This window comes from Rhinopithecus roxellana, chromosome 15 (genome assembly GCF_007565055.1).
Source record: "Rhinopithecus roxellana isolate Shanxi Qingling chromosome 15, ASM756505v1, whole genome shotgun sequence".
NCBI lineage: Eukaryota > Metazoa > Chordata > Mammalia > Primates > Cercopithecidae > Rhinopithecus > Rhinopithecus roxellana.
Window position 1 is genome coordinate 8,467,301 of NC_044563.1, and position 23,255 is coordinate 8,490,555.

Genomic DNA, 23,255 nt, shown 5'->3' on the forward strand with positions numbered 1-23,255 from the left:
CATCTGAAAATGTGTCTTTTAAACCTTACACTTGAAAGACAGTCAGGGTTGACAGTTATTTTTTATTAGTACTTTGAGATGTTGTTCCATTGCCTTCTGGCTTTAATTGTTGGTATTGAGATATTAGCTGCCCGTTTACTTCATAGTTCATCCATCTTCTGTCTAGTGATCAGCAGTTTCGCTACCCAAAGTGTTTGGTGTAGATTTCTTTTTATTTATCATGCTTGGGTTGGGGGAGCTTCCAGAATCTGAGGATTGTGTCTTTCGTCAATTCTAGAAATTTTCCATTTTCTTCTAGATCTCTAATTAGACATATTTAAATCCTTGTTCCTTGTCTATATCTCTTAGCCCTTTCCTCTTTTCCATCACTTTGTCCTCCTGTGCTCCATCTTGGGTAAATTCTTCAAATCTATTGTTCACCCCAGTAGTTGTCTCTTCAGCCATATTAATCTGCTCTTTATTTTTATGTATGTATGTATTTATTTATTTATTTGAGACAGAGTCTCACTCTCTCACCCAGGCTGGAGTGCAGTCACACAATCTCAACTCACTGCAATCTCTGCCTCCTGGATTCAAGCAATTCTCGCGCCACAGCCTCCCGAGTAGCTGGGATTACAGGCGTGTGCCACCCCGCCTGCCTAATTTTTGTATTTTTAGTAGAGATGGGGTTTCACTGTGTTGGCCAGGCTTGTCTTGAACTCCTGGCCTCAAGTCATCAGCCTGCCTCGGCCTCCCAAAGTGCTGGGCCTTAATTTACTGTTTAATCTGTACACTCGACTTCTGTTTTCAAAAATTATGTTCTCACATAACTGCTTGTTTTTTTCCCCTCAATCTTCCTGGTCACTTTTAATAGTCTCTTGTTCTGTATCCATACTTTCAATTACCAACTTTTAATTCTTGAAGCATATGAAACATTCTGATTATACATTATATATACCATAATTCCAACATCTAAGATGTGTTTGAAGGTCTGCATTTTTAGTTTATTGCTTGGTGTCCCTGTCACCTAAAGCACCTCGTGTCCTGTGTTTTACAATTTTTCTGTTTTATAAACATGTGAACTCATGTTCCATGGAAGTTTCTCTGTGGGACTTCTTTGAGTCATGAATATAGGATGAGTTACTCCAGACAGGATTTTCACCATATGTTTCTGCCAAGTACCTAAGGAGCTATTGTTTACCTCACTTTAAATTCTTATGTAATCTTTTGTTTATTTTTTGTGTGGTTGTTTTTGCCACACAGGCACCATAAGTTTCACCTCCAGGCCTATCAGTGGGTAGACTTGTGGTGAGGGGGATTCAGGGTTGACATTTTTCTCCCACTCAGAGTCCATGCTGAGTTGGGCAAGCTCTGTGTCAGCTCGCTTTAAGGAATTTTTCTCTCCGAGTTCTCCACTGTGGATGTTGTATTTCAGGGCTCTTTGTTTAAGGCAGAGATTTTGGATTTTGTCGTTCACTCAATTTTGTTTTTCAGCTTTAACTTTTGTCCATGTTCATAAGACTAAAGCTCTTGGTCAACTGGATCAACAGATACTTCTCTGCTGGCTGTGATCTCTTTGGATTTTTGTTGTCTTTATATATTAACATATATAGGTTCTCACTCTGTCACTCAGGCTGGAGTGCAGCGGCACAATCTTGGCTCATTGCAGCCTTGACCTCCCAGGCTCAAGCAATCCTCCCACCTCAGCCTCCTAAGTAGCTGAGACCACAGGTGTGCGCCACCACACCTGGCTAATTTTTTGCACCTTTTGCAGAGAGAGGGTTTCACCACGTTGCCCAGACTTAATGTCATTTTTGATCTCTGATGATTTTCTTCATTTCTCACCACCTCAGCTACACATTTTAAAAGATGATTTACAACATTTTTGTGGTGTTTTATATTACAGGAATTCTTCAGCATCTGCTATCTACCATATTGTCAGAAATGGAGTCTAGCCATCCTTCCCGGCCCCATTTCAAACGGGTTTCTCTTAGGACCAGGAGACCTCACATTATGTGTGTCCTACCCTGGCTTGTGGTTTGGTCACGTGTGTGTGAACTCCATGCTCCTTGAGGGCAGGAATATGGTTTCCTCTCTTTCGCTTCCACAGAGTCCTGTCCAGAGTTCTGCACACCAAGTCTCTGTAAACGAATGGCATTACATCTGGGAGCTTGAGGCGCCCATGCAAACCTGTGCTGCCAGTGACTTCCACCAGAGGGCAGTGGCAGCAGGTGCCAGCACTGGGGCAGGACTGGGCGGGGTCTAACTCTGGGGGCGCCTGGCTCCCCGTGGCTCCAATACTTGCCGTATCAAATGCATACACCCACCTTTAGGACCGAACCCAATGGAGGAGGACCCCTCCCATTCCACATGTTGGGGAAATGAAGACAAGCAAGGATGCGGGAAGTGGAGGGCCAGGAGAGGTGGACCTGGGATGGGACCAACTGGGGCAGGGCCAGGATTTGGAACCAAACCTCTTCTGGATTTGACCACTTGCTTGGACAACCGAATTATCTATTCCTTTTTTCATTCAAGAAATATTTATTCGCCTCCTACCATATGCTCCACAGGGAGTACCGTGGTGAATTAAACACACTTGGTCCCTGCCTGCTTCCTATAGCATCAGTCTGCTGCACTGCAATGGGGCAACTTGGGGTTTCTCAGCAGCCCTGGGCTTCCTTCCTCCAGCCCTTCGCTTCTGCTGTTCCTTCTGACCCAGAGGCCTCCCATCACTGCTGCTTATCAAAAGCCTGCTCAGCCTTGTAGACCCAGCTCCCATGCCTGACTCCCAGAGAGGCATGCCCAGTCTGGTACCTGGAGATGGGATAGCTGGCCCCACTGTGCCATCTGAGGGGGCGGCTCCCACAGGGCCTTGGCACCCTTCCCTGTAGAAGGATTTGTGGGATGGTCATCTCTCAGGCCCTTCCCAATTTATGTTTCTCGGAGGGGGAGACTTAGGCTCTTATCTCCAAAAGTGCATTAAGACCACACCCTCCTTCCCAACCACCACTGCCTCTAAGGTTAAGATAAAACTCGGGATTTAATCCATGAGAGCCAAATCGCACAGACTGGGACAGGCAATGGGTCATTCCCTCCCTCTTCCAATAGGTACTGATAGAGCAGCTACTACATTATCAATTTTTTCTTCTGGGCCACCAGAAATGAGGTATGGCCCCTCCACTTGCCTTCTTAGAAGGCAAGTGTGTCTACCTCGGGGAAGTGTGTCTGCATGGATGTGTGTGCATGCGTGTGTCTGGCTCTGTGACTCCTGGGGTGCAGCCTGGATGGGTGGGCTCCCAGCACAGGCAGCTGGGGCTCTCCCCACCAGCCCCTGTAACAGCAGCCCAGCTTCCTGCAGACCAAAACCACAAGCAGAACAGGCAGGCGTGAGACACTCACAGGTTGGGTTTGATCGCATGCGTGTCAGAGGGGAGAGAGCAGAGAGACACAGGAACAGGAACAGCGAAGGGCAGAGCAGACCTGCGCCAGGGACGCACAACGGCGGTGTCCACCTCCCGGCCCCAGAATGGTGCTTCCCACAGGCAGCCACGTGTAGCAGCCAGAGACAGCTCCAGACATGTGGCTCTTCTTCGGGATCGCTGGATTGCTGACAGCAGCCCTCTCAGGTAGGCCACCTTCCCTCATCTCCTGCCACTAGTGCTGGAGGAGCCAGATCCAGCCCTCTCAGTCCCCTTTCTGGTTGTTTGCCTGTGGTCACCTTTCTGGGATCTTTTAGCCAAGACTATACTCAGGTACCAGGGAGCTCCAGCATCTGGGGCTAGGATAGGACACAGGCGCCCCTCAAGGGGATGGGGCTGTGCCTGGGCAAGGTGCTCATCCTGAGAAGCCTCCTGGAGTGAGAGAATGTGGGAAGCAAGCTTTGTGCCTTACCAACGGGTCCCCACGGTGTGAGGAGGGAGGTGCCCCTCCCACCCTTAAGCTCAGGAACTCCCCCATTTCCTATGTCTTGTCAACTCTTAAGAAGGAACCATTCACCTTCCAGAGAGGCAGGACCATTGATGGCAGTACTTTCCATGCTGAAGCTGAGGCTTGGGGTCCAGCAGGCTTAGGCCAATCACAGGACAGCACCCCCCAAAACAGGACTCAGGGAAGCCAGGGAGAGTTCTGGACAGCCAGGCGCTGATGGCTTCGGCACAACCAGTTGGGGTAGTCTAGGGTGTAAGTGAGCATGAAGGCCACCCCCACGTCTCAAGCTGTCCCCAAGTGGCAAGGCACCTGGCCACCTGGGCCAGGGAATCAGATGACCAGAAGGTTTGGGGCACTAGACTGTGCTCCCCAGATACTTGCTGGCCCCTGTTGAATGCAGGGTCCAAGCTGGCCAGAGCTGGGCAGGGGCCTGGAGATGCAAGAGGTCCTGACCCCATTGAGCTCTCACATTTTGGGGTTTGGGGAGACTGGTGTGGAAACAGAATTCTGGGCCAGGGGAATCTGGGTCCACCCTGCAGCCGGGGAGCCAGGTACTTTCATTTTGTGATGGGGGAGACCCAGGAAGACCCAGTCAGGAGGGGGCATCGAGCTGGCTTGGAGGACTGGGTATATGTCGGGAGACTCTGGGCAGGGGGTGCTCTCCTCTCTGCCTTGATCTCCAGGCATGTGTTCCAAGCCTGTAGCCTCATACTGGTTCAGGAAAAGCCATTTGGCTCTGGGAGCTGGAGTTTGTGTGCCTTCAGCTCTGTGCATGTAGCTTTCCCCTGCTAACTCTACCAGGAGTTTCCAGAGCAGCAGCTCTGGAATTTCGGCTGCCTTCTGCCCCTGAGCTGAAACACTGTCCGAAAGCGGCCCCCTTTCCTCTTCCCCATGAAGCCCAGCCACAGGCTCAGGAGTAAAGTCGGGTCTAAAAGACCTTCCCTGACCCAGGGCTTCAGACCAGCTCCTTCTCAGCTTCCCAGCGGGAATGAGGGCCAGGGGCTGAGCTAGGCATTGGTGCCCTTGGCGTCCGAGCCGTGGCAGCTGGCCCAGCAGCCAGCCAGGAGAACTGGCTTTGAATGGTGCCCACAGGAGAGGCGGGAACCCAGAGACCTGGGCAGAGCTCAGGGAGGTCAAGCAAAGTAGTCCTGGAGCCTCCAAGCTCCTTCGTTCAGTCTGTCCCACCCTGGCAGCTCTCGCCCGACCTGCTCCTTCCCAGTACTGTCATCCACTTTATGTTTTTGAAACTGTGTTGATATTTACTTGACTCACTTGTTGTTATCAATGCAAGCTCAGTTTTGAAAGGAAACTTTACATCACTGTTATAAGTGGAAAATCAGTATCACTTGCCATAGGTGAAAGGTAAAGAGAAACATAAAAACAAATGGTGGCAAAACCCAATTTCTATTACGCTTTAGCAAAAAGTGAAAAGATCGTGAAGCCCCAGAGCTCGTTCTCTCTGTGAAAGGGGTGATGAGGGAGGGGAGAGGAGATGGCCTCCTGGCTCTAGTAGCTATTTTCTTCTGGACTTTGCAGAAGGACTGAAAACTCCGTGGGCAGGGAATAATTTCCTCACTCTGTGATTTCAGAGCATTAAACGCGGCTTCTGTAAACCCTCCCAAGGGTTGCTAGGGGTGTATGTCCTACTGCTGAAAAATATGGCCTCTCCAGGCAGGAGGAAGACTGCACCTTCAAGCAGCCCCCTTGTCTCTCTCCAGGGCTGATGCAAGGGACACTGAGCTGCTGCACCCCAGGCCTGCCTGAGCTTTTCTTCCTCTGTGTCTGGCTCAGCAGGCCCAAACCCTAGCAGAACCCAACCTCAGAGGGCAAGGCTGACCCACATGTGCTTGTGGGGAGTTTGTGTTCGGCCTAACATATTGGGGAAAGGAGACTAGGACCTCCAAGGAGAAAAAGAAGGAGAAAGAAAAATGATGGCAAAGAGGGAGGAAAGGGAGCTGGGAGAATGAAGTGCGTGTGGAAGTTCCAGGCCTTTACCCCAACAACTATTTTGGGGTGGGGCTCCCTGGCTCTGCCCTGGAACCACAGGCGGGTGGAATCCTGCCCTCCTTTGCACTGGCAGACCTGGCCCCGGACTTGCTGTGCTCGGGCAGACCACCCCTCTCCGTCTTCTTCTTCTTTTTCTTTCCTTTTTTTTTTATTTTTGACAGAGTCTTGCTCTGTTGCCAGGCTGGAGTGCAGTGACCCGATCTCGGCTTACTGCAACCTCCGCCTCCCGGGTTCCAACGATTCTCCTGCCTCAGCATCCCGAGTAGCTGGGATGACAGGCCTGCACCACCATGCCCAGCTAATTTTTGTATTTTTAGTAGAGGCCTTCACCATGTTGGCCAGGATGGTCTCAATCTCCCAACCTCGTGAGCCGCCCACCTCAGCCTCCCAAAGTGCTGGGATTACAGGCGTGAGCCACCGTGCCCAGCCTCCTTCTTCCCTTTCTAACCCTAGCACGAGGCCCTATCTCCTGGGCCTCTGCCCAGGTGGCCCGGGTTCTGGGCCTGGACTTGATTTGTGTTGTTGGTTTCTGTTGGTTAGAGATGCAAGCCTCCAGTTCTTTGCCTCAGTTTCCTGATCAGACAACTCAGGATGAAGGAACAGAGAGAATGAATTAGAAGCCCTTGACAGGGGAGGTTGGGGTGGCATCATGAGACCCCAGGTTCTGCCCTGGTCCTGCCTCTAATTCACCATGTGACTGTGCTGCTTTTCTTCACCAGCCATGCTTTCTTATCAGTGGAAGGGGGGTGCTTTGTTCAGACAATCTACAAGAAAGCTTTTGGCCAGATCTGACACTATGACGCAGTAACAAAGACCCAGGCCCTTCCCGCCAGTGCAGTGCTGAGCTCCGTGACTCTAACTCCATCTGCGCTCTGGCTGGCGAGGTCCTTGAGGGCTGCTTTTGTGTATGAAAAAGCTGTTTGTGGCTACTTCTTAAAAAAAAGAGTCATTCTTTAATTAACAATTTTTTAAGAACTTTTTTCTTAACTTGTGAGTTCAACATACTGATCATATTTTATTTTATAAGCTCTGTCATTTTGATCAATGATTTTCAATGGTCCTTTAATATTTGAGCAAATGAAGTTGAACAGACCTAACACCCTTAAATAATAAATACCCTCATAAATATAGCTAATCAAACTCCCTTAGTTCTGTGCTGTTCCATAGGGTAGCCACTACAATCACGCATTTAAAATGTGATAGTCCAAATTGAGATGTGCGAAGTGTAAAATATACAACAGGTTTTGAAGATGAGTTTCAAGAAAGAATGTAAAATATTTCAACAAATTTTATGTGATTTATATGTCGAAATGATAATATTTTTGATATGATGGGCTAAATGAATTTTATTATCACAATTAAGTTTACATATTTCTTTTTACTTTTTAAAAATGGGATTCCTGGTCTGGTGTGGTAGTTCATGCCTGTAATCCCAGCACTTGGGAGGCCAAGGCAGGAAGATCACTTGAACCCAGGAGCTCAAGACCAGCTGGGGAAACATGGTAAAACCCTGTATTTCCAAAAAACACAAAAATTAGCCTGGAGCGGTGGTGCAAGCCTGTAGTCCCAGCTACTCGGGATGCTGAGGTGGGAGGATGGTTTGAGCCCGGGAGTTTGAGGCTGCAATGAGCGATTACTGTGCCACTGCACTCCAGTCTGGTCGATGAAGGAGACCCTGTCTCAATAAAAAAAAGCAGGGGGAGGGTTGTCCTGGAATATTTAAAATTACATACATTACTTGCATTATATTTATACTGGATAGCACTGCCTTTGATATTCTAAACCACATTTACAAATATAATGAATTCCATATTTTATAGAGCAAGAAACAAAATGTTCCCAAGAATTTTAGAAAACGCTTTCAGAACTAAAAAACTAGCATAAGCGAAGTGAATATTAAGTTATTTTAAAAATTTTTATAGATATGGGGGTAGAAGTGCAGTTTTGTTACATGGCTATATTACGTAGAGGTGAAGTCTGGGATTGGAGTGTACCCAGCACTGGAATATGGTAGATTGTACCCAATAAGTAATTTTAATTCCTCACTCCCCTCCCACCCTCCCACCTTTTGGAGACTCTGATGTCTGTCACTCCATTCTGTATGTCCATGAGTACACGTTGTTTGGCTCCTACTTATAAGTGAGAACGTGGTGTTTGACTTTCTGTTTCTGAGTTATTAAAGCGAATATCAACTTCTCTTAAATATTCTAATGTTTACAGACATTGTCGAATTCTCTTAAATTTTCTACTTCAAAATTGAACCGAAGTCAATTACCTGCTCACATTCATGAGGAACTCAATGGCCAAATGTTTTTAAATATCACAAATATAGGATTTCTACAACAATTCACGGAACTTGACCCAACTTACATTTAACACCAATGGATACATACTATGAGTGTTTGTTTATTTAATCATCTCTATTTTCTAAATTCTCATCTTCCTGGGTTTAAAAGCCACTTACTAAGGAGAAGACAATGGCACCATTGCAGGTAACTTGGGTTATGCCAAGCAGGTTGAAGTTTTTGCATCTCAGTGGACTGAGTTGAGGTCGGCGTTTTTGTTGTTTTGCCAAAACATAAGATACGGTTCTCCTGTGTTGCTGATGGATGCGCTTCTGCCCTTTTTGATAGTCCGTGCCCTCCAACTGGGCTGGCTTCTTGACCTATGACCCGGTCTGAATCCAAGTTATACAAACCTAATCCCCTACATCTGGCCTGCATCTGGCCTTATCGCTTGATTGGACTGAATTAAACACATGTTTACTTTTCTATGCTGACCTCTTTTCACATTCTTCCTGCCTGGCAACACTTCATCTCATAGATACATAAATAATGTATGACAGGCTTCTGCATCTTTCTCCCAGCTCAGCTTGGCTCTCTGGCCACAGGTCAATGACTGATGAGGACAGTTAGCGTGGCCTTCACTGTACTGGGGCCATGGAACGGGGTAGCTCCTAGGGTGCTGAAGCTCGGACTTTACAGAGGGATCTAGAATGAGTGAGAAACACTGCCCACGGCCCTCCTCATTCAGACCACATGAAGGCCTTATTTATTATATTTATACAACACTCAAGAATTAAATTTGGCCCCCAGCTGTTAGATTCTGAGTTAAGGAATCAGCCTTCTCCCTGGGGCAAGGAGGAATAAACAGGTGGCCCCAACTGTTTATTCCTTTGGGACAGGAGCTTGAAGGGTAGACCTCCCAGGTGCATGGCCACCCTCTCCTTACCTGGACCACAGATGGGACACTACGAGCTTTAACATCCATGCCATGTGCTCAGGCCTGCCCTGAGCAGACCCTGGTGGGGCTGGGATCCCCAGGCTGCATCTGCTGCCTCAGCCACCATGGCCTCCAGGCCCTCCATCCTGTCCTCAGCACTGGCCCCTCTCCAGACTCATGGTAAGTTATCCAGAGTAGCTCTTCCCAGAGCACTTTATTCCAGTCCACCTTCCCAGTATTGTGTTGGCCAACGCATCATCCACCAGGCAATTTGCTTAATGTAATTTCCTTCCTTTTTTTTTTTTTTTTTTTTTTTGAGATAGAGTCTCGCTCTGTTGACCAGGCTGGAGTACAGTGATGCAATCTCGGCTCACTGCAACCTCCACCTCCCAGGTTCAAGTGATTCTACTGCTTCAGCCTCTTGAGTAGCTGGGACTACAGGCGCGTGCCACCACATCCAGCTAATTTTTTGTATTTTTAATAGAGATAGGGTTTCATTCACCATGTTAGCCAGGATGGTCTCGATCTCCTGACGTCATGATCTGCCTGTCTCGGCCTCCCAAAGTGCTGGATTACAGGTGTGAGCCACTGCACCCATTTCTTTTCCCTTTCTTCCTTCTCTTCTATTTTCTTTTCTTTTCTCTTTCTTTCTTTCTTTTTGATGGGGTCTCACTCTGTTGCTGAGGGTGGAGTGCAGTGGCAAGACCATAGCTCACTACAGCTTCAAACTCCTGGGTTCAAGGGATCCTCCCACCTCAGTCTCCCAAATAGCTGGGATTACAGGCGCCTGACACCATGCCTGGCTACTCTTTCTTAATTGATGTTTTAAAATGTAAATACATTTATTTTGAGAAGAAACTTTGTATCACTCCCTTAAATGGAAAGCCATTCATTATAAATCACCATCATGATTATAATTTTGAAAATAAACATAATGGAAATAAAACAATGTCATTAAATGTTAGCCAGATGCATTTGCTGCTTTCCCAAGAAGGGAGGGTTGTAGATGTCAGAGAGACTTTAACAACTAACCCCAGGGGAGATTTCCTCCTCCAAGTGTGTAATTAGAAAGGCTGAAAGGGAAATAAAGAGCATGCATAACTTCCTCACCATGTAGGATAGCGGTATATAATGCCAAGTCAATCACCACCTAAATCATTTTGCATAGTTTGGTGTATGTGCCCTACACTTTGGAAACACTGATCCAGAGAAAAGACAAAGAGGGTGGGCACTGTGTCCCCTGACAAGACCCAGCCTGGGGACACTAACTGCTCAGCAGCCTGGGGTTACAACCTAGACACGAGACCCCCATTTCAGGGGCTCCCCAGCACCCTGGGAAGTCCCTGGATTTTCCCAGTGAGCCTTGAGGTTGGGGGGCACCCAAGCTCATGTCCCTTGATTCAGATCTGGGAAACTGGGCCCCTGCAGCCTGGGGAGGAGAAGGAACCTTGAGGAGGGGTAAGGTGGGTGTGGACTTTGAGAACTAGCTCTGGTCCTAACTTGCTGGGGAATCTTGGGCAAGTTCCTTCCTTTCTCTGGCCCTAGTTTCCTTCCTGGAAAACTGGGTAAACTGAACACTAAGGACCCAGCCTAAACATGCTTGTACTTTATGTACATTCCTTGAGGCTTTACAGGTTATGGAGCAGGGCACCTGGCTATATGGAGCAGAGATCCAGCCACTAGACACTTAGCCCTAGGAAGGGCACAGTATCAACCCCAGCCGCCATCCTGTCATATAGAATCATGGACCCTGGAGTCAGGCAGACGTGGGTTCCGAATTCCATCTCTGCATGGCCCCAGGGTGGTTTCTTTACCTGCATGCTAGAGATAAAAATCTCCAGCTCACCAAAGTGTACGAGTTAATGTAGATGATGTATCTGAAAATAGCCGAACAAAATGCAGTGCTCAGAAATGTTAGCTTATAAATGCTCTACAGCAAGACCAAAGATAATCCCTTGCCTATGTGAATACAGGACTTGGTGGTTAACATAGTGCTGTCTGCACAATGAGCTCTGTCACCCACATGGTGACCTCATTTTATAGATGAGGAAACTGAGGTTTAGCGAGGCTAAGAGACTTGTCAGGACTTGAGCTTGGGTCTCCCAGCCAGCAGGCCAGTGCTTTTTCCATTGTGTGGGAGTTGCCTGGCTTGTTTCTAGCCAGCTGCCCTGTGGGCTCTATTCTAGTATAGGGTTTCTTCCCTAGATGCCAACTCCTAGCCTTGCAGCCTCACCACTGAGTCTAGGAACAGCCCTGAAGGACCTCTGAGGTCCTAGGGCCCCCTGGAAGTCTTAGCAACAGATGGGATCAAGTGTGGCTGCCTCCCTCATCATGGCATGCCCTCACGGGGTGTGCCTGGGGGTTGCCATGCACCTTGGGGCCAGGAGGAAGGCAAATTAAAGAGGCACCATGAGCCAGGGGAGAACTTGCTGGGCAGGAGCCTTCATATTTTGTTTTGTTTTGTTTTGTTTTCTTTTTTTTTTTCTTTTTGAGATGGATTCTCACTGTTACCCAAGCTGGAGTGCAATGGCACGATCTTGGCTCACTGCAACCTCCACCTCCCAGGTTCAAGTGATTCTTCTGTCTCAACCTCCCGAGTAAGGGGACCACAGGCACCTACCACCATGCCCAGCTAATTTTTTGTATTTTTAGTAGATACAGGGTTTCACCATTTTGGCCAGGCTGGTCTCAAACTCCTAACCTCAGGTGATCCACCCACCTGCCTTAGCCTTCCAAAGTGCTTGGATTACAGGCGTGAGCCACTGAGCCCGGCCCAGGCTCCATATTTTCTTATTCATTATCTGTTGAGTACCAGGCCCTGTGCTGGCACTGCCATGGGACATGAAGGTTTGCCCTCGAACAGTTTATAGTGTCGTGCTAAGACACATCAGCACCAACCTGGGATGGGTGTGGCAACAGGTGCAATCCAGTGACAGCTGCAACCACCACCCATTACCGGGGACTTAACGTTCTCCAAGCACCAGCTGAGCCCTTTTTGGTGGCTCACACCTGTAATCCCAGCATGTTGGGAGGCCAAAGTGGGAGGATCACTTGAGTCCAAGAGTTCCAGACCAGCCTAGGCGACATAGTGTGACCCCCCCCCCATGTTTACAAAAAATTAAAAAGTTAGCCAGGTGTGAGATTCATGCCTGTAGTCCCAGCTACTCGGGAGGCTGAGGCAGAGAATCACTTGAGCCCAGGAGGTTGAGGCTGCAGTGAACCATGATCTCACCACTGCACTCCAGCCTGCACAACAGAGTAAGACCTTATCTCAAAAAAAAAAAAAAAGTATGACAGAAAAAAGCCATTTGAAGGCCGGGCGCAGTGGCTCAAGCCTGTAATCCCAACACTTTGGGAGGTCAAGGAGGGCGGATCACTTGAGGTCAGGAGTCCGAGACCAGTCTGGCCAACATGGTGAAACCCCATCTCTAGTTAAGAAATACAAGAATTACCCGGGTGTGGTTAGGAGGATGCAGGGCACCTGTAATCCCAGCTACTTGGAAGGCTGAGGGAAGAGAATTGCTTGAACCTGGGAGGCAGAGGTTACAGTGAACCAAGATTGTACCACTGCACTTCAGCCTGGGCAACAGAGACTCTGTTTCAAATAATTAATTAAAAGAAAGAGAGACCCATTTGAGCAGCAACCTGGAGGTGGGACAGCCTGTGAGGGGCTGGCTGAGGGGAGCTGCTGACGAGCCAGCCCTGCTGGTCCTGTTGGGTGGGCAGGACTGAAATTCCCAAAGGAGCTGAGGTCCAGGCTCTTTTCTGCCTCCTGACCCAGACTGGTGTGCCATGAGGATTCCATGAGCGCCAAGCACGGGGACTGGCCCATGCAAGGTGAGCCACAAAATGTACATTTACAAGTGTTAGGCAGGCAGTACGAGGATCACGTCCTCCAGCGCAGCACTCTGCAAATATGTAAACCTGCCTTTCCCACGTCACAGCCCTAGGGAGGTATGCGCTACTATTTAATACTTCCATTTTACTGAGTAAGCGGCAGGCTCAGAGACATAGAGTGACTTTTCCTAGATCGCACCACTAATAGATGACAGATACTTGGTTTGACCTTGTGCCTCCAAACTCAGTGCTTTTTCCCAGCCTGGGAATTGGGTACGGTTTGGGCCAGGGACCCCTCCCCACCTCAAGACCCCTGCAGGAAAGGTCCGCCCTTCCCCCAGGGACTTTTCACCTCACCCACCAAGAGCTGGGCTGTCCTGGAACTATGTGGAGCCTGAGCTCTCCTTCGGGCTGAGTGGCCATTCCCAGGCTTTGTTTCCCGGCCGTAAAGCAGGGCTAATGGGAGCTCAGGGCTGTGTGGGGCTCTCTAGATGTTGGCGGTGACATGCTTGGAGAAATGCCAGGCTTCTTAGGGTGTTACGAGAGAGCTGTGGCCACCGCTGCTACTCCAACTGGGGCCGGGTAGGCGCTCTCAGGGACAACAGAGGGAGGCAGAGGGAAGCCCAGCTTCCCACCCTCCATTTTGTAGGCTTCTGCAGCCCGACCGCCTGAAAATGGCGGCTGAGAGAGGCCGGGAGGCAGGAGGCAGGGCTGAGAAGGAAGCTCCAGGGCTGGGTCTCTGGTCCCAGGGAGATGCTGAGAGATAGGGAGATGGTCCTATCATAGGAATGTAGTCCCGTTTTCACTTGTATGGGAGGGTCTCCCATGTGGGTCTTCACTGTGTGCTGGGGGTGGGGGCACACTCAAAAGTCCGTCCAATACGTGTCCAGGCCACCCCCAGTCTCCATGAAGACCCTGAGCTGCACTGAGGTCTCCAGGAGGTGCCAGCAGATGCCCGGGGAGGGGGGCGTCTGTGCCTGGGGCTGGGGACTAGGGTCTTGTGGGGACACGGGCTGTAAGAATGACGAGGGGTGTCAGGGTTAGGGGCTTCTTGGGGTGTCTTGGGAGTCCCAGCTGAGGACCCCACTTCTGACTTGGAGTCATGTACTGAGCGCTGTGGCAGAGAGAACGCAGAGATGAAGTCACTGTGTCCTCAGAGTCAGATGCAAAGCCAAGCATGACGTTGTTCATTCTACAGAAGGACAGACTGACGCCCAGAGAGCTTAAGTAATGCCGCCAGTTGCTGACAGAGCTGGGAGCAGAGTCACTTCCGGTCACTGGGGGTTTGGAGGGAGAATTTTTATCTGCACTTCAGTACCCTTTTTGCTAGGGTGTTCACCTCTTTCAGGAGGGGTGCCTGGGAGCAGGCGGGGGCAGAGACAGAGCTGAGGAAGCCCCCCAGGCCTGGAGGAGGCCCGTTCCCCACTCCGCCTGGTGTGCTCTCATTTTCCCTCCCTCCCTCCTTCAGCCAAACTAAAAGATGCACAGTTGCCAAGTGGATTCAGCTCCTTGAAGAAATGTGTTGCTTTGCCGGGATGGGATTCTAGAAATATCATGACAGTGTCTGAGCTGGAAGAAACCCCAGCGAGCTGCCAGCCGTCTCCTATTTGTCAGAGGAGGAAAGTGAGGTGCAAAGTGGGGGACGATGTGCCCCAGAGTCTTGGAGCAGGGCTGAGAAGCCCAGTCCACAGGCCCTCTTCCCAGGGCCTCTTCCCACGCTGCCCTCCCAGCAGGGCCTGGCGGGGCCTGTGTGAACCAGGCATAGGCTTAACTCCCCACCCCCACCCCTAGAGAGATTGCAGGGGACTGCTATGGCCCAGTGTGGCCTGACGTGGTCTGACATGAACACAGGTGACCCTGGGCAGTGACGAGCTGGCTTCATGCAGCTACTCTGCCCAGCCCCTCCAGCGGCTCCTCCAGTCCTCAGGCTCTGCCTTCTCTTTGTTTTTTTACTTAACTTTTTTTTTTTTTTTTTTTTTTTTTTTTTTTTTGAGACAGAGTCTCACTCTTGTTGCCCAGGCTGGAGTGCAGTGGTGTGATCTCGGCTTACTGCAACCTCCACCTCCCGGGTTCAAGCGGTTCTTGTGCCTCAGCCTCCCAAGTGGCTGGGATTACAGTCCTGCACCACCACACCCAGCTAGTTTTTGTATTTTTAGTAGAGACGAGGTTTCACCATGTTGGTCAGGCTGATCTTGAATTCCTGACCTCAAGTGATCCTCCCGCCTCAGCCTCCCAAAGTGCTGGGATTACAGACGTGAGCCACTGCACCTGGCCTGTTTTTTCACTTAACGTTTAATTTCAGCCTAATTTCAGACTTATTGAGAAGCTGCAAGAACAATACAAAGAATTTCCACATGCTCTTTCCCCAGACTCTCCAACTGCTAACAATTTTCCACATTTGCTTTATTATGTCCTCGCAATGTGTGTTTTTCTATTGCTTTCCCCGCAAACTGTTTGAGAGAAATTGTAATGTCCCTGTCTCCTAGATACCCCCATGTGTTTTGTTTTGTTTTTTTACATAAGGACATTTTCTTACATAACCACAGTACATTTATCAAAACCAGACAATTACTACTGATACAATTCTATTAGATAAGCGACAGAATTTATTCAGATTTTGCCAGTGGTTCCAACAATACCTTCTAAGACAAAAGAAAATTTTGTTCAATATGCTGCATTTAATTCTCATCTCTTTATTCTCCTTGAATCTGGAGTGATTTCTCAGATTTTCTTTCTCTTTCATGACATTGATTTTTTGAAGCATAGCAGCAGTTATGCTGTAAAATGGCCCTTACCTGGATCGTCTGATGGTTCTTCATGGTTCAATTTAAGTCATGCCTCTTTGGCAGGAATGTCACAGAAGCAAGTTTTGTCCTTCCCAGTGAATCGTATCAGGAGGCACATGGGCTTGCCCTGTTCCCTCTCCGGTGGTCTAACTTGCTTGGCTAAGGTGTTGTCTGCTAGATTTCTCTGCTGTAAAGATAATTTCCCCCTTTGTAATCAACATGCATCTTGTGGGTAGATTCTTTGAGAATATGTAAATATCTTGATCTTCCTCAAACCTTTGCCCACTAGTTGTAACATTATTGTTGATTTTTGCCGGAATCAGTTATTATAAGGATGGTCACCCAGTGGTGATGTTATAATTCCACCATTCCTTCTGCATTAATAGTTGCTGACTCAGTTCTCTTTGCTGCCTCAGTGGGAGGGAGGCAGGTGGCTCAGTGCATGGCAGGCTAGTGCTAATGAGACCAAGGTTTGAGCTCCCCTTCCACTGAGCCTCTGGTGGCTGCTGTCTTGCCCCACCTCGGATATTGGAGTCTGGGTCAGCACGTCTCCACCTTAGAGCCAGTTCTCCCTCCATCTTTACAATTTTGCCATTCATTTGTTGAGCTACATTATGTGTTGGGCACCTTTTTTCAGCCACCGAGGATATGGGACAAAGTCCCAGTCTTCAAGAAGTTTCTATTCTAATGGGAAAAATAGACCAATAAAGTGAACACATTTTAAAAATAGTGTCATTTCAGAGAGGGCTATGTGCACCAAGGGCAATCAGGCAAAGTAAGGGGACTGAGAGCGGTTGCAATGGAGACCCAGGCAGAGCCTCGGAGGGGATAGTGACCTGAGTGATGAGATGAACTGGGAAGGCTGAGATCAGGGAGAGGACATTCCCGGCAGCGGGAGGAGCAGGGGCTGAGGCCCTGAGGCAGGAATGAGATTGTTTCAGAAGGATGGAGGAGTGAAGGAGATGGAGTTGGAGAGGCTAGCAGGGCTCGAGGGCATAGATCATAGAGTTTGGAATTAATCCAAGTTCAATGGGCGCTCGTCAGAGAGTTTTAGGTGTGGAAGGATGGTGATTTAATTTGCCCTTTATGCATATACCATTACTTAACAATTCTTTACATCAACTCCTTTTTTTATTCTTTTTTTAAACAAAGATATGCAATGCTTCACGAATTCACGTGTCATACCTGTACAGGGATCATGCCAATCTTCTCTGTACCATTCCAGTTTCAGTATATGTACTGCCGAAGCTTACACCCACTCCTTTTTTTCCTTTTTCTTTTTCTTTTTTTTTGAGACTGAGTTTTGCTCTTGTCGCTCGGGCCGGAGTGCAATGGTGCCATCTTGGCTCACTGCAACCTCTGCCTCCTGGGTTCAAGTGATTCTCCTGTCTCAGTCTCCCAAGTAGCTACAGGCAGGCACCACCACGCTTGGCGAATTATTGTATTTTTAGTAGAGACAGGGTTTTAACATGTTAGCCAGGCTGGTCTCAAACTCCTGACCTCAAGTGATCTGTCCGCCTCAGCCTCCCAAAGTGCTGGGATTACAGGTGTGGGCCACCGCACCCGGCCACCCACTCCTTTTTTAAACCTAAGTTTATCTGAACTTAGAAATCTTCTATCACTACCATGTATCTCAAACCAGTACTACTTAAGTAAATAGAATATATCTATATAAACAAAACTCTGAAAACAAAAGTGTCATTAAACAGCCTGCCATCCAAGCCTGAGCTGTCTCTCCATTCGTTACAAGTGTCAGATGGCCAGGCGCAGTGGCTGATGCCTGTCCTGTCAGCACTTTGGGAGGCCAAGGCAGGCAGGTTGCTCGAACCCAGGAGTTCAAGAGCATCCTGGGCAACACCGCAAGTCCCCATCTCTGCAAAAATAAAATTTAAAAAAAAGTGTTAGGTGTTAAAGACTGAGTAGCGCCACAATGAGACTTTCTCCTTAAGGCAGACAGGACAGAAAAATTGGAAAAGGAATAATTTGTTTACTGCGTGATTCAATTCCATTTAATCTTATGTCTTAAATTGTCTTTCTGACTGAGACCTGATTTAAGAAGCATTTTGCTAACTGGTGGAAGGATTTGATAGGCCCAGCCCACCCATTTAACCATGGAGAAACTGAGGCCTGGGAACAGTCCTTAGGCAAGGACTTACCGAAGGTCCTGATAATGGCTGCCCTCCATTCTGCTCACCCTCAGTATCACTCCTACCCACCCTCAGTATCACTCCCACCCAATGCCAGCTGAAAATTCAGATGTGATGTAAACATTAGTCATCCTTATTGTCAAAATGTTATAACAACCACATTAGAAGGAATGCAAAGAGAGAGAAGTCTCAGCCAGCACCTTCACACAACACGGCTGTTCGTTCTTGAAGGAGGAAGTTTTTGAGTCTGTGGAGCATCACAGGCCTTCAGTCTCACCAGCAGGAAGGTGGGTGTGCTGATGGGCGCCGGGCTGGTGTTGATCCACACTTGGCAGGTGGCTCTGAGGCCTGCCTCGACTCCAGGCTCCACCACTTCCGCCATGACCTTGGGCAAGTTCCCAAACCTCTCTGAGGTAAAATGGGTGTGGCCATGTCACTCTTCAGCTTTTGTGCTCTAGGTAGATGCTAAAGCCTTCCCTGAAGATCTCTATGGAACTTTTCGTCACCCGCGTCTGTGGGGGCTGCCTCAGCCCTAACCATGTCAACATAACGTTGAAATTCAGTTCCGAGAAACACTTGTGGGTTTGTAGACTCTACGGCATCTGGAAGTGAAAGAGGGATGCATCTCTCCCTCTTACAGGTTCCTTACCCTGCTCTCAACACCCCTAATCCAGAATGCCCTAGAAGCTCTTCTCAGCTCCCAGCTCCTGCCCTGGAGGCAGCTTTTGTTGCAGGTACACCTGTGGTTTAATTTACTAGAATTGCTGCAACAAACTGAGTGGCCAGGGCAACAGAAATGTATTGTCTCTGCCGGGCATGGTGACGCACACCTGTAATCTCTGCACTTTGGGAGGCTGAGGTGGGCAGATCACCTGAGGTCAGGAGTTCAAGACTAGCCTGGCCAACATGGTGAAACCCTGTCTCTACTAAAAATACAAAAATTAGTCGGGTGAGGTGGCAAGTGCCTGTAATCCCAGCTACTCAGGAGCCTCAGGCAAGAGGATCTCTTGAACCTGGGAGGCAGAGGTTGCAGTGAGCCAAGATGGTGCCACTGCACTCCAGCCTGGGCAACAGAGCAAGACTCTGTCTCAAAAACAAACAAACGGACAAAAAACAGAAATGTATTGTCTCACAGTTCTGGAGGCTCAAAGTCCAAGATCAAGGATTCAGTGGGACTGGTTCCTTCTGAGGGCTGGGAGAGAGCAGCTGTTCTCTTCTGAGCTGGTGGCTTGCTGGCAATCCTGGGCATTTCTTGACTTGTAGAAACATCATCCCAATCTCCGCCTTATCTTAAAATGGCATTCTCCTTTTGTGCATGTGCCTGTGTCCAAATGGCCCTCTTCTGTGAGGACAACAGTCATACTGAATTGGGGCCTGCCCTGATGGCTTCATGCTGACTTGATTACCTCCAAAAAGACCCTATTTCCAAATAAGGTCACATTCTGGAGTACTGGAAATTAGGACTGTTTTAAGAAGAGGGGAACAATTCAACTACTCATAGCAATGTATGTAGTGTGTATATGGCATGTGTGTGTACACGTATGCATGTGTGTGTGGTGTGTGTGTGTGGTGGGGGGTAATGGAGAAAGAGGTGGGTCACTGCCCTACTTAATCTCTCCTCCTAGCCCACTCGTCGTCTGGAGAGACGCAAGTTAGATCTCTCAGGTCATTTGGCAAAGGCCTGGAAAGAGGCATCTTTCCGTCGATTTCTTACCCCTAAGAACTCCTACTCATCCTCTAAAACCCTTCCCAATTGTCCCCTGTTCTCTGGAGTAAGTTATTCCCTCCTCTGTTTTTTCCAGAGTACTTTGTTCCAAGCCGGAGGATAGCACTTATAACTGCTCATAATCAACTAGGAGTGCATCTATATCCTCTACCAGGGCATGGGGCCTGGCCCAGAGCCTAGCTGAGAGAATGGAGTGAATGAGTGGCATCTCTCTGACTAAGGGTTAAGATAGATGGGAACTCGAAAGGACTTTGAGCCACCTCAGAAGCATCCTATACGCCTTGTGGAGAGGAGTAGGGGACAGTCATCTGGGCTGATAGCTGAGAATATGAGATCAAATGTAGAGAGACTGGAAGTCTCACTCCACCTCTTAGTAACTGTGGCCTTGGGCAAGTCATTTCATGCTGCGGAGCCTCAGTTTTCTCATCCGGAAAACTGAGCCTTCACAGGCTCCTCGTAAAGATGAATAAGAGAGTGTGTGCTGTTTACATAAAGCTGGGGCACCTGGTGGGCATTCAGATGTTACCTTCCTTCCAGGGAACCCATATTTTTTTCCTGAATTTGAATTCCTGAATCCAGTGGGACTCTGAGCCACATGGATCCATGTGCCCTGTGGCCACTGTCAGTCCGCAGCTGTTAAGGAAACAAGGTGGCCACGAAGCATCAGTCTGAACATCCCCGGTGCCTCCCCCAGCTTCTCTTTGAATCTGGATTTATTTAAAGAGAGGAGGTGAGTGGTAGGTGAGGAGGGGGCTGTTCTTAGGATATGGATGGGCACAGGACATGTGTCTGGTGAGCCTAGCCGGTACCTGATGCCCCAAGGAGACTTTCTGGTCCCAGCCCAGCCCGTACTCCCACCTGCTCGGGAGAGGCTGTGTTTCCTTCCAAGGATGGATGCTGATGATGTCTGATGGCTGCTGGATGTCTGATGGCTGCTGGATGTCTGATCTCAGGGGGACTTTCTCTTAGGGGGCTTTAGGCCACCCCGGAAAGGTCTCAGCATCACTCCCTGGAACAGGCAGGATTTTCACCCCTTGCCCACACACAAGCTTTATTCACCCTAAAACTGCTGCTGCTGCAGCTCTGGAAGACCTGGAACCAGGGCCCCTCCTGAGAGCCAGTGGGTGGGGGCAGGCCCCCTGGAAAATCGCTGAGAGCTCAGCAGTTTCAGCCTTCACTCCTCCTCCTCCCAGCCTGCAGAAACGCAGCCCAGCCTTTGCATAGAGGGCCATGCTCTGGGGAATTCTGTTCTTGAATTTCATACCTTGAGTGTCTAAGCCTGGCCCACCAGCTTCTGTCCCACCTCCAGGTGTTTGCTCGAGCTGTGCCCTCTCCCTAGAATGCGTTGTTAACTCTTTACACTTGCTGAGGGCGCCTGAAGAGTAGAAAGAGTGAATCTGGGGAACAAATTCAAATTTGGATTTGAATTCTGGCTCTGTCAATGCCAGTTTATGTGACCGTGGGCTAGGGACTTAATTTCTCTGAGCCTCTTTGTCTGTAAAATGGATTTCACAATAGCACCTCCTTACAAGGTAGCCATGAGGCAACGTCTGTAAAGCACTGGGCACAGAGGAAGTCCTCGGGAAATGTGGATCTGCTCCCCTTGGCTCAGCGAAATGCTCCTTGACCTTCAAGTCCTGGCCCAAAGGGCACCTCCCCCGCAATACCTTCCTGGACTCACTTACCAGCCTCACAACTTGCAGAGCAGCGCTGTCCCTCCCCCAAGCTCCTCAAGCATGTCTCCTGCCTCGGCACCTACCTCAGAGAGACGGGATTCGAGTCAGCTCTTAACGCCTGACCTCCAGGCTGGACCACGGGCTTTATTATCTTTACTTTCCACGGCAGAGCCCAGCGTGGGCCTGGCCCTGGGCACGGCTCAAGAAATGCTGGGGGAGGTAAAGTGAGCTCTAGGGGCTTCCATTAATAATAAGAGTAACTAGAATTTGTTGAGCATTCACAGCACATGCTGAGGTGTTTATCAGAGCCCAAGAGACCCTCTTTCTGGGTTCAAATCCCTGCTCTGCCTCTTAGGGACTCTGTGGTCCAAGAAAGTTCCTTGTCTCTTGAATCCTACATTTCCCCACCTGCATGGTGGTGATAATAACAGTGCCTACTTCTGAGCGTTGTTAAGGAGATTCAAGAATTTAAAACTATAAAAACCCATGGCTTTCTTACTTAGAGAAGGGCACAAGAATCATTGGCAGGGTGCATTGATATGACTCAGACAATTTACAAAGGTTTTTCATATATGCTTTTATTTAAAAATTTTTTTGTTTTTATTTTGTTTTATTTTATTTTACTAAAATTGTATTTAGTAAAAATAGTACAGAATTTAGAAAATACAAAGAAAAAAAAACACTTTAAAAATTTACCAATAGCTACCTTCAAAGATAACTGTTGTTACTAGCCTCTTGTAGAATCTTCCAGACATTTTGTTAGAGAGGAATATTGCAAACACACAGAAATGCACTAGAATGGGGTTTGTTTATTTGTTTGTTTGTTTTTGAGATGGAGTCTCACCCTGTCACCCAGGCTGGAGTGCAGTCGTGCAATCTCGGCTTATTGCAACCTCCACCTCCTGGGTTCAAGTGATTCTCCTGCCTCCTCCCGAGTAGCTGGGACTACGGGCACACACCACCACACCCGGCTAATTTTTGTATTTTCAGTAGAGATGGGGTTTCACTATGTTGGTCACGCTGGTCTTGAACTCCTGACCTCAAGTGATCCACTTGCCTCGGCCTTCCAAAGTGCTGGGATTACAGGCATGAGCCGCCGCACCTGGCCTGAGAATGTTTTAATGAACCCAATGCGTCCTCACCACCCCGACTTAGAAAATGTTTACACTTTTGCCGTATTTGCTCAGATCTATATTAATAAGAAAGAAAACCATACATATACTGTTACTGTTGAAATAATTCTTATCCTTTCCTCCCTAGAACACACACTCCAAAGTGTGGTGTGTGTACCCTTTTCTCTCACGTTTTTATACTCTATTACACAAAAAACGTCTCCATGCACAATGGATGGTGTTGAGACATGTGCTATATTTTATATAAATTGTACCCTACTGGTCATATTGTTCTGCAACTTATACTTTTCTCATTGTTTTCAAAATCTAACCAAGTGGATAGATATGCATCTAGTTCATTCCTTCATCGGAATAATCCAGCCTATGATACAATACAGTCTGTTTATTTCCAGCTGTTGGACGGTTAGATTACTTCTACTTTTCTTCTGTTACAAACAGTTCTGCAGAAAATATCCCTGCACACATCTGCATGTGAATATGGTTTTCTATGATTTATACAAAAGGGTATAGCTTTCAGATCAAAGTATGAGCCTCCTGAAATCTATGAGATATCATCAGCCACTTCTCCCTCCCTCCCTCCCTCCCTCCCTCCCTTCCTTCCTTCCTTCCTTCCTTCCTTTTCTTTTTATTTGAGATGAAATTTCGCTGTTGCCCAGGCTGGAGTGCAATGGCTCAATCTCGGCTCACTGCAACCTCCACCTCCTGGGTTCAAGTGATTCTCCTGCCTCAGCCTCTCGAGTAGCTGGGATTACAGGCATGCGCCACCACGCCTGGCTAATTGTTTTGTATTCTTAGTAGAGACAGGGTTTCTCCAT

At 48.4% G+C, this 23,255-nt stretch overlaps 1 protein-coding gene and 1 non-coding gene across 4 annotated transcripts in view; one reads left to right on the forward strand and one right to left on the reverse strand.

The window, feature by feature from the left end:
- The first annotated feature begins 3,338 nt into the window (after positions 1-3,338).
- The window catches only part of CD6 (CD6 molecule), a 46,200-nt gene continuing 26,283 nt past the window's right edge, over positions 3,339-23,255 (forward strand). For all 3 annotated transcript variants that reach the window (XM_010384953.2, XM_010384954.2, XM_030917882.1), the window contains exon 1: positions 3,339-3,605. In XM_010384953.2, the coding sequence (XP_010383255.1) occupies positions 3,557-3,605 (49 nt within the window). In that variant the 5' untranslated portion in view covers positions 3,339-3,556. The remainder of the gene's footprint in view (positions 3,606-23,255) is intronic.
- On the reverse strand, positions 16,907-17,011 carry LOC115893711. The gene has a single exon (XR_004053773.1). It is a non-coding gene; the product is annotated as a U6 spliceosomal RNA (small nuclear RNA).